Raw genomic sequence first — 14,923 nt, 5'->3', positions numbered from 1 at the left:
ATAAATGATTGAGGGTTTCTCCCTTCAGACCCTTCTGGGAACCCCAAAAAGCATAAATTGTTTTGCTGCAAACCGTCTTCAAGATCATTTAGCTTATCTATAGTGGCCTCTTGCGCAGACCACTGACAGAGACTTGCTTTCCTGGGTCACTGGGGAAGGGATCCGGTTAGATGCTGCTGCCCCATGTGACTCTGGCGGGCATCATGAGTTACACAGAGTCTATTTTTGCGAATGGTTAGTGTAGGAACAGGTCACCTATCTGTCTGGGAAAGTGAACAGCCCTAGGAAAGGTTCCAGACACGAGAACGGACAGGCTAAAGACACACCATTCTTCTGGAGTCCATTTGTGTACAGACTGGCCAGGCGGCATTCCACCTTCTAGGACAGACACCATTGGCACATCCGAGACCTGCTCTAATCCACTCTGCCGCTACAATCTGTGAGTGTTCCCAGTCAGGTGTCATCCTGCTGATCTGTTTGTGAAGTTGAACTTTGACCTTAATAAAAGTTCTGTTCCTACAACCGAAATCTGTGTGTTCACTGCCACCGCACCACACTACACCTCCCCACACACTGACACCAACATCATTTTCCCACTGATAAAAAATGATGGTATACCATTACTTCCACTGACAGTTGGAGCACTATTCCTCCCACTGACACCAATGACGGGGCACTATTCCGCCCACTGACACCAACAATGTGGCACTATTTCTTCCACTGACACCAAAGATGGGGCTCTAATTTTCCCAATGACACGAACAATGGGGCACTATTCCTTCCACTGACATCAATGATTGGGCTCTATTCCTCCCACTAATACCAATGATAGGGCGCTATTCCTCCTCCTAATGGCCACAGGCACTATTTAATTGTTTTACTCCCACTGATCACCAAGTCTGAAACTGTTTACTCCCACTGACGCTGCAGCAATTTCTACTCCAACTGGCCACAGTTTGGCCCCCTTAAAGTCTGAGGGCAATTCGATTGATCCTTTGTTTAGAAAGTTTGGAGACCCCTGAACTAGAGGGTAATTGGGAAATGATAAACTGAGATACATATTTCATTTTGAGGTTGCAGCTCTCAAAGTATCTTTATTATAGTCTGTCGTACCGGCTGCAGTACATATGGGCTGAATGTCTGCTGGTTTCTTTTGAACTGACTGATGACACCCAGTGTTTAACCCATGTGTATGGGGCTTTAAGCTGGCCATACACATATCAGTTTTTTGTGATCAGCCAGCGAGCTGTGTCATTGTATTCTGACAGTGGAACCCCCATCAGGTTACACTGTTCAGCACTGCAGCCAATTTTCCAACAAGTCTGTTCGAGAGCAGTCAGTCCTTAGATTGCCTTTGCCTTTTTAAGTAGGGATGAGCTCAGGCATGGTCGCATGGAACACGTGCAGAGCCCGCCAGGAAGTCGGCGCAGCGCTGCGCTAATCACAGGCAATGAGACATTGCCAGATCTCTGCAGCCGCACATTGGGGCAATGTCTCACTGCCTGTGATTAGCGCTGCGCCAACTTCCTGGTGGGCTCTGCACATGTTCCATGCGAACACGCCTGAGCTTATTCCTAATCTTAACATTCTTAGTTCGGAATTTCTTCCTTTGTGTGCCAGTTAATTTCCCTGTGTGTGCCAACCTGGGTGATCCAGGAAAATGGAAATTTTCCTATCCTGGTGCATCTTCTTTGTAAAACATCCCCTCCCCCTCTTCCTAAAATGTCCTTATAATATTTAGAAGAACTTTGAATACTTTTATTCATCTTCTTACTGGACCTGTGAGAGTTGAGTAATGGCTATTGTGTTTGCTGTTTTAGAAACACATATAGAAAAAAGTTATGAAGGGTATAACACAATTTTCTATGTTTACCTTACTTTTAATAATGCAGGATCGAAATACTGTAACTCTCCAAGCCTGCTACAAAAAACAAAGGCTCCAAAAAGATGATTTTTCCACTGCTGATGTTCCAGCTATGGTAGCGTGATTTCTATGCTATCTCACAGAGCTCTGCAAAACTAACCTCACATGGGACAGAATCCCTTTACCTTTACCATTTGGACCCTTCATGCACACATTGATTTTACTGTTGAGGCTTGTTATTTTATATATTATTTTTCCTGGAAGGAGCTCAGTAGCAGTTATAGTAAATGTGTCATTAAAATCACAATGATGACGAGGGAATAATGATGATAAGATTGTCAGGGAGGAGTGACACTCAGAGGGACGAAGTTCACAACAACAGCCACCTTAAGTATTCCTGGGATCTCTGCGGGAGAAGAAGAAGAGTTCTGTCTGTCACTCGGAGCTGAAGTAGGTTTACATCTGGACTTGGGAATTTCAAGCAACCTCGTCAAGCTAAAAAATATTTAAGATGAGTAATAGAAGAAGTATTATAATCAGGGCCGGTGCTACTACTAGGCAAACTAGGCAGCCTACAGTGTTCCTACACTTTTCTCTCTGTAGCAAGCAACTAAGTCTCAGCAGGCAGAGGACCGTGTCTGTGTCCCGACTCCTGAATTAATAGAAGCAAGCAAACATATATTGATGGGTACTGGTAGGCTGCATTAATGGGCGCAGGTAAGGCTGCATTGATGATTCGGCGCTGGTGAGGCTGCATTTGATGGGTGCTGGTGAGGCTTTATTTGATGGGTGCTGGTAGGCTGCATTTGATGGGCGCTGGTAGGCTACATTTGATGGATGCTGGTGAGGCTGCTATGAGGTAGCGCTTGGGAGGCTGCATTGAGGGCACTGGTGAGGCTGGATTTGATGAGTGCTGGTGACTACATTTGATTTAGGTTTCGCCTAGAGTGTTAAAAATCCTTGCATCAGCCCTGATTATAATCCCCCTTCCCAGTGTTCTGTGTCTCCCAACTCCCCTACATTCCCTTTAGTACAAGAGGTATTATACTCCTCTCTTCAGTGTCCTGTGTCTCCTCCTGTCCCCCTAGTTTACGCTAATAGACAAGGTATTATACCCTCCTCATCATTGTCCAGTGTGTCTCATTATGCCCTCCATTCCCTGCAATAGAATAGGTTTTATGCATCCCCATCAATTATTCTGTGCCTCTTAGCCCTTTCCTCTGTTTTTTGTAAAAGAAGAGATGCTATGCTCTCCTCTTCTTTGTCACCTGTCTTCCACCACCCCTCCATTCCCTGTAATAGAAGAGGTACCTTACTCCCCTCTGCGTTATCCTATGTCTCCATCTACACTTTGGTTTTCCCTGTAATAGAAGAGTTATTATACTTCTTTCTCTCTTTTCTCTAGTGTCCTCTTTCTCACCCCCAGGTCCATTGTTTCAAGTCTTCTACCACCACTCCATTCTCTGTGATACTGTAGAAGAAGAGGTATTATACTTTATTCTCCATTGTCCTGTGTATCCTACCTCTCCTCCATTTCCTTTAACCACTTCAGCCCCAGAAGAATTTACCCCCTTCCTGACCAGAGCACTTTTTAGCGATTCGGCACTGCGCCGCTCTAACTGACAATTGCGCGGTCGTGCAACGCTGTACCCAAACAAAATTGATGTCCTTTTCTTCCCACAAATAGAGCTGTCTTTTGATGGTATTTGATTGCCTCTGCGTTTTTTTTTTTGCTATAAACAAACAAAACAAAAAAACAGTGACAATTTTGAAAAAAAGCATTATTTTTTACTTTTTGCTATAATAAATATCCCCCAAAAATATATATAAAAAAGTTTTTTTTCCTCAGGCCAATATGTATTCTTCTACATATTTTTGGTAAAACAAAAGTCGCAATAAGCGTATATTGATTGGTTTGCACAAAAGTTATAGCGTCTACAAAATAGGGGATAGATTTATAGCATTTTTATTATTATTATTTTTTTACTAGTAATGGCGGCAAGCTGCAATTTTTATTGTGACAATGACATTATGGCGGACACATTGGACAATTTTGACACATTTTTGGAACCACTGGCATTAATACAGCGATTAGTGCAATTAAAAATGCATTGATTACTGAAAAATGTCACTGGTAGTCAAGGGGTTAGCACTAGGGGGGCAGTGAAGGAATTAACTGTGTTCCCTGGGAGGTGATTCTAACTGAAGGGGGAGGGACTAACTACAGGAAGTGACTGATCGTGGTTCTAGCTAATAGGAACACACAATCTGTCACTCCTGTCAGAACAGAACATGGAAGTGTGTGTTTACACACACTCATCCCTGTTCTGTGTCTCCTGGTCACGATCGCTCATGGCTGGCAGTCATTGCGGTCATTTGGCATGAGCATTGGCACCCCCACTGTGCAGAGGGTGCGCACGCGCCTGCTATCCAGACCCCGCGAGATCACGTACAGTAACGTGATTTCACACAGGGGAGACAGCCTGCCGCAGTAAAGTTGCGGTGGCTGGTCCGTAAGCGGTTAATAGAAGAGGTATTATGCTCCTGTCTAGTGTACTGCTCCCCCTCCCTGGATTTCCTTTAAAAAGATGTATATACTTCCATCTCCATAGTCCTGTGTCTCCTACTTACCCTCTATTTCCTGTAATAGAATTATGCACTCAAATCAATAAATGTGCTGCGCTATACCTACCTATCCACACATCTGGATAGGTAGGTATAGCGTGGCACATTTATTGAGTTGATTGATTTTTGCACATGCATATGGGAGTGTGATCAGTGTCGGCAGCTTTTAATTTCTGTGAATACACGTGGTAGCTCACAAGACTTTTTTGAGAAATTAACACTATATTACCAAAAGTATTAGGACACCTACCTTTACACACACATGAACTTTAATGGCATCCCAGTCTTAGTCCGTAGGTTTCAATATTGAGCTATAACATCTTCTGGAAAGGCTGTCCACAAGGTTTAGGAGTGTATCTATGGAAATGTTTGACCATTCGTCCAGAAGCACATTTGTGAGGTCAGGCACTGATGTTGGACGAGAAGGCCTGGCTCATACTCCCTGCTCTAATTCATCCCAAGGGTGTTCTATCGGGTTGAGGTCAGGACTCTGCGCAGGCCAGTCAAGTTCCATCACCCCAAAATCACTCATCTATGTCTTTATGGACGTTGCTTTGTGCACTAGTGCTCAGTCATGTTGGAACAGGAAGGGGCCATCCCCAAAATATTCCCATAAAGTTGGGAGCATGAAATTGTCCAAAATGTCTTGGTATACTGACGACTTAAGAGTTCCCTTCTCTGGAATCAAGGGATCAAGCCTCAACTCCTGAAGAACAACCCCACACCACAATCCCCCCTCCACCAAATGATTTCGACCAGTGCATAAAGCAAAGTCCATAAAGACATGGATGAGCGGATTTTGGGTGAAGGAACTTAACAGAGTCCTTAGCCTGTATAGAGTCCTGACCTTCATTTGATAGAACACCTTTGGGATGAATTATAGCAAAGAATGCGAGCCAGGTCCACATCAGTGCCTGACCTCACAAATGCACTTCTGGAAGAATGGTCAAACATTCCCATAAGCACTCTAAACCTTGTGGACAGGCTTCCCAGAAGAGTTGGAGCTGTTATGGCTCCAAAGGGTGGGCCAACTCAATATCGATTGTTGTCCCATGTCTCCTACCAACCCTCCATTCCCTGTAATAGAAGAGGTATTATACTTCCCCATCCAGTGTGTTTCCTACCTCTTCTCGGTTTTCTCTAATAAAAGAGATGTTATGCTTCCCTCTCTGCTGTCCTGTGTCTCCTACTACCCCTCCATTCCTTGTAATAGAAGAGGTATTACACTGCTTTCTTTAATGTCCTGTGTCTCTTGCCTCCCGTTTGTCCCCTGTAATTAAGAGGCATTATACTCACCACTTTAGCATGCCTTGTCTCCTACCACCCCTCCATTCCCTGTAATAAGAGGCATTGTACGTCCCTCTCATGTGTCCCATGTCTCCTATCACCCCTCCATTTGCTGTAATAGATGTATTTTACTCTTGTTTCTGGTGTCTTGTGTCACCTACCACCCTCCATTATCTGTACTAGAAGAGATATTATACTTATCTCTACTCCTTTCCCTGTAATAGAAGAGGTTTTATATTCCCTCTCCAATGTCCAATGTCTCCTACATCATGGTGGCATAGTGGTCAGAAGATGTAATCACAGCGAGGGCACTGGTATCTGATAAAGCTGCAGTGTTGGAACAGAGAAGAAGTAGGAGACGGAAGGTGAGCATAAGACCTCTTCTGTTGCAGAAACATTTCATCTGGATTTTTTTGTAAACATAACAGGGTCCCTTTAACTTCCATTACATTTTTATTACGTTAGATATGTTTAATTCAGAAAGGTGCTGTGGCGAATGTGATGCAATTCACCCTACATCTGATCTGATGTATTATATGACCACTGTTTACCTCTGTTCATCTAATGAACACCTGTACAAAGTCAGTGGGAAACATCTACCAGATAATAATAATTATTATTATTTATTTATTATTACAGGTATTTAGTGCCGACAATTTATGCAGTGCTTTACATATATATTGTACATTCACTACCTACAATCAAGGAGCTTACAATCTAAGATCCATAGCTCTCATCCATACTAGGGCCAATTTAGACAGGAGCCAATTAACCTACCAGCATGTCTTTGGAGTGTTAGCGAAATCAGAGTACCCAGAGGTAACCCATACAAGAATGGGAAGAACATGCAAACTCCATGCGGTGTCATGGTTTAAATTCAAACTGAGGACCCCGGTACTGCACTACTGGAGTGCTAACCAGTAACCACTAAGCCACTATGCTTCTGTTATTATGATTATTTTGTATCATTATTATTATTTTATGGAGGTTCAAACACTTGCCAAATGTTTTATTTTTTATTTTTCATAGCTGTTCCTAATGTTTTTATTTAAATGGCAATGTAACGTCTCATTTCAGATGTGGGGCAATTTTCTGCCTGTTGTGTCCCTGGTATCCTTTCTAAAAGGTAGGTGGTCTTGTTTAATTATATATCATATTTCTAAATATCTATTAAATGATATGCGCAAATCTCACATTGTTTGTCTGCTGACATCCAAATCATGTTCTCAAAGTGTGTGCTATGCAATGTCATAATCTCCCCTGTTCCAATCAAAGAACACCTTGCATTTTGTGAAAAGAAAGCAAGGCTTTTTCTGAATGGAGGATGGTGGTACAGCCTGGAAGATTGTCAAGCAGATTTATACAGGACACAATAACTCAGGAGAGCCCTCTGTCAAAACAAACAGGGTCAGACCAAATCCAAACAAAATGTTAATGTTAGTATTGGTTCAAAACAAGAAAAAGCATCCAATGTGTTTTGGGGGATCACGATCTCCCCCCTGCTTAAAAAAGAGACATAAAAATAGTTGTAAAGATATAAATTCCTTTACCCTGTTAACAAAAATATGTATTAATACATATTAAATGTTATGATATAGTAATTTTGTGATGTATTGATCGTTATAGGAATATAATGTTTTACAACTATTTTTGTATCTGTTTTGTAAACTTGCAGAAGGGGAAGAGCTTTGATGTATTGGCCGTTTTATGGTTTTTCCTTGTTATTATATAAAATCAATATTAAATAATATGTTAAACTTATTTGATAAACTTTTGGAGTTAAAATTCCCAACAACACCTAGATAACTATATTGTCAATGCTGCCAGGCTCCTATAAACAAATTAAGAAGAGCTTAGTTTAGCATTTGGCCCTGCTACTCGCTCTGTAAGAGCAAGACTCTGGCAACAGGTCGAAGCACCATCACTGGCTGAATGGGCTTGTGAAGTGGCTAAAATTGAGTATGTGGAATGGATGATACTGGAAAAACAGAATCCTACAATCCTATGGGGACAGTGTTGTCTCATTTGGGATATTCCTCTGATTTTGGCTCATCTCTTTGAAATGGTGAAAATGTAGTCGCTCCAGACAACCTCCCATTGGCTTCATTCTTTCTTGTTTGCCCCCTTCCCCTTTCCTCTTCCCTATATTTCTCCTTATGTCCTTGCTATAAGATAAGCCATATTACTCATTACCTACAAGACCATATCTTACATTATGCAACCAAAGAAAAATAATAACCTATTGCACTGACCAGAACCCAACCGTCATTAAATGGGGCGCATAAAAGGGCAAGGAGAGTGGTAGGGAACACCAGGTAAAATTGATGCAGCTCCTCTCAAATTAGGTCTTGAGATCCTAATACACATATAAAAAAAACACAAGAGGGTGCCCTCATCTAGGTGTACCAATTTATTAAAAAAGCATAAAAGACAAAAAAATGCACTCACTACATAAAAGTATACCCAGGAAGTCACATCCCCTCCACTTCCTGTCTTCACTCAGCCAAGACAGGTGCTGTTTGGAGCCTGCTCTAAAGCCTCTAGAGCCTCGATCTAAAAGTAGATCAGGGCTTGTCATAGACCCATATAGATATCATTAGGATCATCGTGAGGCTGCAGAGCTCACGCAAGCACATGGCTGGTTGAAACAGAGTTCTTAAATGAAGTGCAGCTGTCAGACTTCAAGCTGTAACATAAGCATCAGCAGCTTCCAGAAGTGGAAACATGGCTGCAGGCTCCAAACAGCACCTGTCTTGGCTGAGTGAAGACAGGAAGTGGAGGGGATGTGACTTCCTGGGTATACTTTTATGTAGTGAGTGCATTTTTATTGTCTTTTATGCTTTTTTAATAAATCGCTACACCATCTCACAAAAGTGAGTACACCCATCTAATTTTTGAAAATATAGAGTGTGCAGTGTATAGAGTGTACAGCTTGTATAACACTTGAAATCTGCTGTCCCCTCAAAATAATTCAACACACAGACATTAATGTCTAAACTGCTGGCAACAAAAGTAAGTACACCCTTAAGTAAAAATGCCCAAATTGGGCCCAAAGTGTCAATAGTTTGTGTGGCCACCATTATTTTTCTACACTGCCTTAACCCTCTTGGGCATGAAGTTCACCAGAGCTTCACAGGTTGCCACTGAAGCCCCCTTCCACTCCTCCATGATGACATCACAAAGCTGGTGGATGTTAGAGACCTTGCGCTTATCCACCTTCCGTTTGAGGATGCCCCACAGATGCTCAATAGGGTTTAAGTCTGGAGATATGCTTGGCCAGTCCATTGCCTTTACCCTCAGCTTCTTTAGCAAGGCAGTGGTCGTCTTGGAGGTGTGTTTGGGGTCATTATCATGTTGGAATACTGCCCTGTGTCCCAGTCTCTGATGGGAGGGGATCCTGCTCTGCTTCAGTATGTCACAGTACATGTTGGCATTCATTGTTCCCTTGATGAACTGTAGCTCCCCAGTGTCTGCAGCACTCATGCAGCCCCAGACCATGACACTCCCACCACCATGTTTTACTGTAGGCAAAACACACTTATCTTTGTACTCCTCACCGGGTTGCCACCACATGCTCTTGACACCATCTGAACCAAATAAGTTTATCTTGGTCTCATCAGACCACAGGTCATTGTTCCAGTAATCCATGTCCTTAGTCTGCTTGTCTTCAGCAAACTGTTTGCAGGCTTTCTTGTGCATCATCTTTAGAAGAGGCTTCCTTTTGGGACAACAGCCATGCTGACCAATTTGATGCAGTATGCTGCTTATGGTGTGAGCACTGATAGGCTGACCCCCCACACCTTCAACCTCTACAGCAATGCTGGCAGCACTCATACATCCAGGGCTGGTGCTAGACTATTTTGCGCCCTAGGCGAGACCAGCTACTTGCGCCCCCCCCCCCAAAACAAAACAAAACACTTCTGAACCGCTAAAATATAATTTATATACCTCTATACGGTATAGAATGGGCGCAAAATAGTCTAGCACCGGCCCTATCTATACCCCTCTGTGATGTTTGTTGCCCCCCCCCCCATTGAACTGTTGTACACAGCGAGCATAGTTGACAACATTTAAAATTATTTTTTTTAGAGAAATGGGCGACAGCAGAGGGCTGGGTGACAGCAGGGCAGAGGACTGGGCAACAAAAGGGCACTGAATGACAGCAGAGGGCTGGGTGACAGCAGGGCAGAGGACTGGGTGACAGCAGGGCAGAGGGCTGGGTGACAGCAGGGCAGAGGGCTGGGTGACAGCAGGGCAGAGGGCTGGGTGACAACAGGGCAGAGGTCTGGGTGACAGCAGGGCAGAGGGCTGGGTGACAGCAGGGCAGAGGGCTGGGTGACAGCAGGGCAGAGGGCTGGGTGACAACAGGGGGCTGGGTGACAGCAGGGCCAAGGACTGGGTGACAGCAGGCAGAGGACTGGGTGAACGCAGATCAGGGGACTGGGTGATAGGCAGACGAATGGGAGACAACAGGGGACTGGGTGACAGCAGAGGGCTAGGTGACAGCAGTTCAGAGGACAGGGTGAACGCAGGGCAGAGGACTGAGCGACAACAGGGAACTGGGTGACAGCAGAGGACTGGGTGAACACAGGGCAGAGGACTGGGTGACAGAAGGGCAGAGGGCTGGGTGACAGCAGGGTAGAGGGCTGGGTGACTACAGGGGGCTGGGTGACAACAGGGCAGAGGACTGGGTGACAGCAGGGCTAGGTGACAGCAGGGCAGAGGGCTGGGTGACAGCAGGGCAGAGGACTGGGTGACAGCAGGGCAGAGGACTGGGTGACAGCGGGGGCAGAGGACTGAGTGACAGCAGGGCTGGGTGACAGCAGGGCAGAGGACTGGGGGACAGCAAGACTGGGTGACAGCAGGGCAGAGGACTGGGTGACAACAGGGGACTGGGTGTCTGCAGGGGGCTGGGTGACAGCAGGGCAGAGGGCTGGGTGACAACAGGGGGCTGGGTGACAGCAGGGCAGAGGACTAGGTGACAGCAGGGCTGGGTGACGGCAGGGCAGAGGGCTGGGTGACAGCAGGGCAGAGGAGTGGGTGACAGCAGGGCAGAGGTCTGGGTGACAGCAGGGCAGAGGACTGGGTGACAGCAGGGCAGAGGGCTGGGTGACAACAGGGGGCTGGGTGACAGCAGGGCCAAGGACTGGGTGACAGCAGGCAGAGGACTGGGTGAACGCAGATCAGGGGACTGGGTGATAGGCAGATGAATGGGAGACAACAGGGGACTGGGTGACAGAAGGGCAGAGGGCTGGGTGACAGCAGGGCAGAGGGCTGGGTGACAACAGGGGGCTGGGTGACAACAGGGCAGAGGACTGGGTGACAGCAGGGCTGGGTGACAGCAGGGCAGAGGGCTGGGTGACAGCAGGGCAGAGGACTGGGTGACAGCAGGGCAGAGGACTGGGTGACAGCAGGGCTGGGTGACAGCAGGGCAGAGGACAGGGTGACAGCAGGGCAGAGGACTGGGGGACAGCAAGGCTGGGAGACAGCAGGGCAGAGGACTGGGTGACAGCAGGGCAGAGGACTGGGTGACAGCAGGGCTGGGTGACAGCAGGGCAGAGGACTGGGTGACAACAGGGGGCTGGGTGACAGCAGTGCAGAGGACTGGGTGACAGCAGGGCTGGGTGACGGCAGGGCAGAGGGCTGGGTGACAGCAGGGCAGAGGGGTGGGTGACAGCAGGGCTGGGTGACAGCAGGGCAGAGGACTGGGTGACAGCAGGGCAGAGGACTGGGTGACAGCAGGGCTGGGTGACAGCAGGGCAGAGGACTGGGTGACAGCAGGGCAGAGGACTGGGTGACAGCAGGGGGCTGGGTGTCTGCAGGGGGCTGGGTGACAGCAGGGCAGAGGACTGGGTGAAATTGGGTTGAAAACTGCTCTGCCTAATTTCTCAGTCAAGACACTGCTACAGGAAAGACCAGATATCATCTTGATCTTTGTCACTTTTTTACTTATGTTTAAAAGTCTAAAGATAGAAATAATAAAGTAGACAAAGACCAAGATGATATCTGCTCTTTCCTGTAGCAGTGTCTTGACTGAGATATTGGGCAGAGCAGATTTTAACCCAATTTCTCCCAGTCCAGTGGTTGCATAAACAAACAAAACAGAATTTTTAGAGCCTTTTTTTACCTCCATGATGCTCTGCCCAGAAGGACCTGCGATCATCCCTGAGGCTGGCTGCTCCGCCCCCTGTCCCCCGTCCCCCAGTGACATCTGGGATCATCCCCTTGTTGACCACACCCCCTCACAAGTCCTGACCAGTGACAATGAAGGAGGTGGGCCAACTCCTCGGTATCAGTCAGAGCCCTGAGCCGCCGAACAGCTCTGCAGCTGGGGGAGTCGGGGGATGGATCTGTCAGTGTAATACATGTGATAGTTCCCTCCACGCGCCCCTGCACCATCCCTGGCAACAGACATTCCCTCTCCTCCTCCGGACACACTCCTGCAGACCCGCCACACGGGGACAGCGGATCCATAGGTTACATCCAGCGGGGATGAGGAGGTGACAGGCCATGGCTGCGCCCTAGGCGGCAGTGCGCCCTAGGCGGCTGCCTAGTCCGCCTAGTGGTAGCGCCGGCCCTGCATACATCTATTTCCCAAAGACAACCTCTGGATGTGATGCTAAGCACATGCACTCAACTTCTTTGGTCGACTGTGGCGAGGCTTGTTCTGAGTGCAACCTTTCCTGTTAAACCACTGTATGGTCTTGGCCACCGTGCTGCAGCTCATTTTCAGGGTCTTGCCAATCTTCCTATAGCCTAGGCCATCTTCATGTAGAGCAACAATTTTTTTTTTCAGATCTTGAAACTTGATTAAACATAAAATCAACATTAAAAGTTTTTGTACTCTAGTTCTTTGGTCATGCCCTCCCATTAAACTTTTTATACGAGTTATAAAAACCTAACAGGGGTTCTAAGACTTCCATCCAAAACTAAGTTTTGGTTTTAAATACACTTTAATGATCCTGGGTTGTTTTTGCCTCATCTTCCCAGGGGAGGTGTGCTACCATCATCTTGGCTGTTTCTCAGGGAACCCTCCCTGGTCAGGGACTCCACAGAGACCGATTAACCGCTTACCCTGGTCACCAGAGGAGATAAATACTCGATTCCTGCTCTACACCAGAGACAACCCCAACAACTATCAAGTAAGTTTCCTCTGTAGAGATATCACTTACCTGACCCCTCAGTGTTCTTATTATCTATCCCCAACCTCACACATAAATACTACTACACTTTCATCCTTGTGTTACCCCCATCAAACTTTTCTTCTCATCACTAAATTTCACAATATCCCACCTATATTATATCAGGAGATCAGCGCTGGAAACCCACAGACCATCTCCAAGTCCCATTTTAAGACCAGTCGGAAATCACGATTCATAATCCACGGATATTTGGATGATGGGGAGAAGATCTGGCTCTCGGACATGTGTAAGGTAGGTGCATCCTATATGGAACAGGAAGGACACGGAAATGGAAACAAGATCTATTCGTTTATAGCTGGGGTGAGAAGGGCATGTGTATGGGGCAATGGGTACTAGAAATATCCCAGTATTTAGCCCTTCTATCCCGCATGGGAAATTAATTATAGCTTGTTTCTATGGTTATAGCAGATTTCTCCACCTTGTCCTTCTTTCGAGGTTAGTAAGGTTTTGGACAGAGGACAACCAATTCTCAAATTCTATGCTAAAAGAGAACAACCAGCTCTGAACAGAGTTTAGGGTCTTCATTGCCATTTGTCTTTCATGTAGAGTTCCAAGGAGCACTTGTGCAGCCATTTACAATCAAATCATATCACCCAGCATTAAATATGTGGAGGAATTACAATGTACAAATGTGTTGGTAGTGATTTTTTTTTTTTACTGTCGTGATTAAAGGCAATAAAATAAAGTTAGATATCAAAGTTCAAAGTTCAAACCATTTAACATGAGGAATATTCTCTTGTTAACAATAATAATGAAGTATTGAAAAAGTTTTTTTTTTCCTGAGTGACCCAAGTGTGTTAGTTACCCTGGAAAAGCCAAAGGTTAGGAGTTCCTTGAATTTTTTTGTTTGAACCGATTGTATTGAATATTCTAGACATGTGCATTTGTTATCGTCCAAATGCATTTTCCTCCAAATTTCGGGGATTTTCGTGTTCATTTTAACAAAATGAAATCCAAAATAAAAAATGCTTTATTTTCGTATCCATTATATTTTCGGATCGTTGCGACAACAGTTCGATATAGATAGAATATTCGACATGACGGTAACAATATTGTTCTGTGTCTATCTAACCTATCGAATGTGCCTAACCTAACTCTATCAGTCCAAGATTATTCGACATAGCGAGAAAAGATTTGACATATAAATACAATAGTAAAAGAGCTGTTAGTGGTCGCTGCTGGAATGGGTTGAGGAAGTAAAATGATGATGATGATGATGATGATGATGAATGTTACATGAGCAGAAACAAACAAGTACCGTATCATGCGATACGATCAAAAATATGTATATACCTTTCGACATAAGAATTCAACGAAGCAGCTAAAAACATACAAACGATGCGAGTAGACATTTATGGTCAAATGCTCCGCCCATAAGCTATAAACGAATTCTAATGTTGTTTGACTAGTAATAATAATTAATAATAATAATAAGATTTACCCAAGGTACAGCACCTTTCTGTGTTAAAGTTGTCCCTCAGAAAAAGAAACCATCAACTCATTTATAGTATAGGTACTGTATCACCAGATAATTGAGAGTTGGAGGTACAGCGCCCCCTAAATTGCAGACTCATCTGTAAAGGTGCGGTCTCCGATAGCTATGACAAAACCAGAATTACAGGTGAAAGAGACCCCTGAGAAAGAAGTCACGGGAAGACTGATGTCATGAACAGGTGTGACCAGAACTGTGTGGACTGCAACAAAGGGAACCAAACGCATGTAAAGGGAAATAATGTAGTTTATTAAGATAAGTAAATATAGATATAAATCACCTCCAATACCAAACAGTGTACAACAATCCAATAACCAGACAGTGACCCACAAATCAAAACAAACAAAACAGGTATGTACAATAGATGAGGAATACCAGAATAGTAAACCTAGCCAGACCAGGGTCATAAACAGGAGATCAGTAGATAGTAGGGGCAAGGAGCAAGACAGGACA

At 45.1% G+C, this 14,923-nt stretch overlaps 1 protein-coding gene across 2 annotated transcripts in view; it reads left to right on the top strand.

Annotated features, from left to right (window-relative positions):
* The first annotated feature begins 2,232 nt into the window (after window positions 1-2,232).
* LOC143928220 (pancreatic lipase-related protein 2-like) overlaps window positions 2,233-14,923 on the top strand; it is a 39,569-nt gene continuing 26,878 nt past the window's right edge. The window contains exons 1-4 of one of the 2 annotated variants that reach the window (XM_077452964.1): window positions 2,233-2,314; window positions 6,854-6,902; window positions 12,767-12,918; window positions 13,084-13,209. In XM_077452964.1, coding sequence (XP_077309090.1) covers window positions 6,854-6,902; window positions 12,767-12,918; window positions 13,084-13,209 — 327 coding nt within the window. In that variant the 5' untranslated portion in view covers window positions 2,233-2,314. The remainder of the gene's footprint in view (window positions 2,315-6,853; window positions 6,903-12,766; window positions 12,919-13,083; window positions 13,210-14,923) is intronic. The other variant, XM_077452965.1, reaches the window with a different exon arrangement.

Source organism: Lithobates pipiens, unplaced genomic scaffold (assembly GCF_037356315.1).
Source record: "Lithobates pipiens isolate NorthernLeopardFrog02 unplaced genomic scaffold, aLitPip1_a1.2 Scaffold_23, whole genome shotgun sequence".
NCBI lineage: Eukaryota > Metazoa > Chordata > Amphibia > Anura > Ranidae > Lithobates > Lithobates pipiens.
This window is presented reverse-complemented; position numbering and strand designations above follow the sequence as displayed.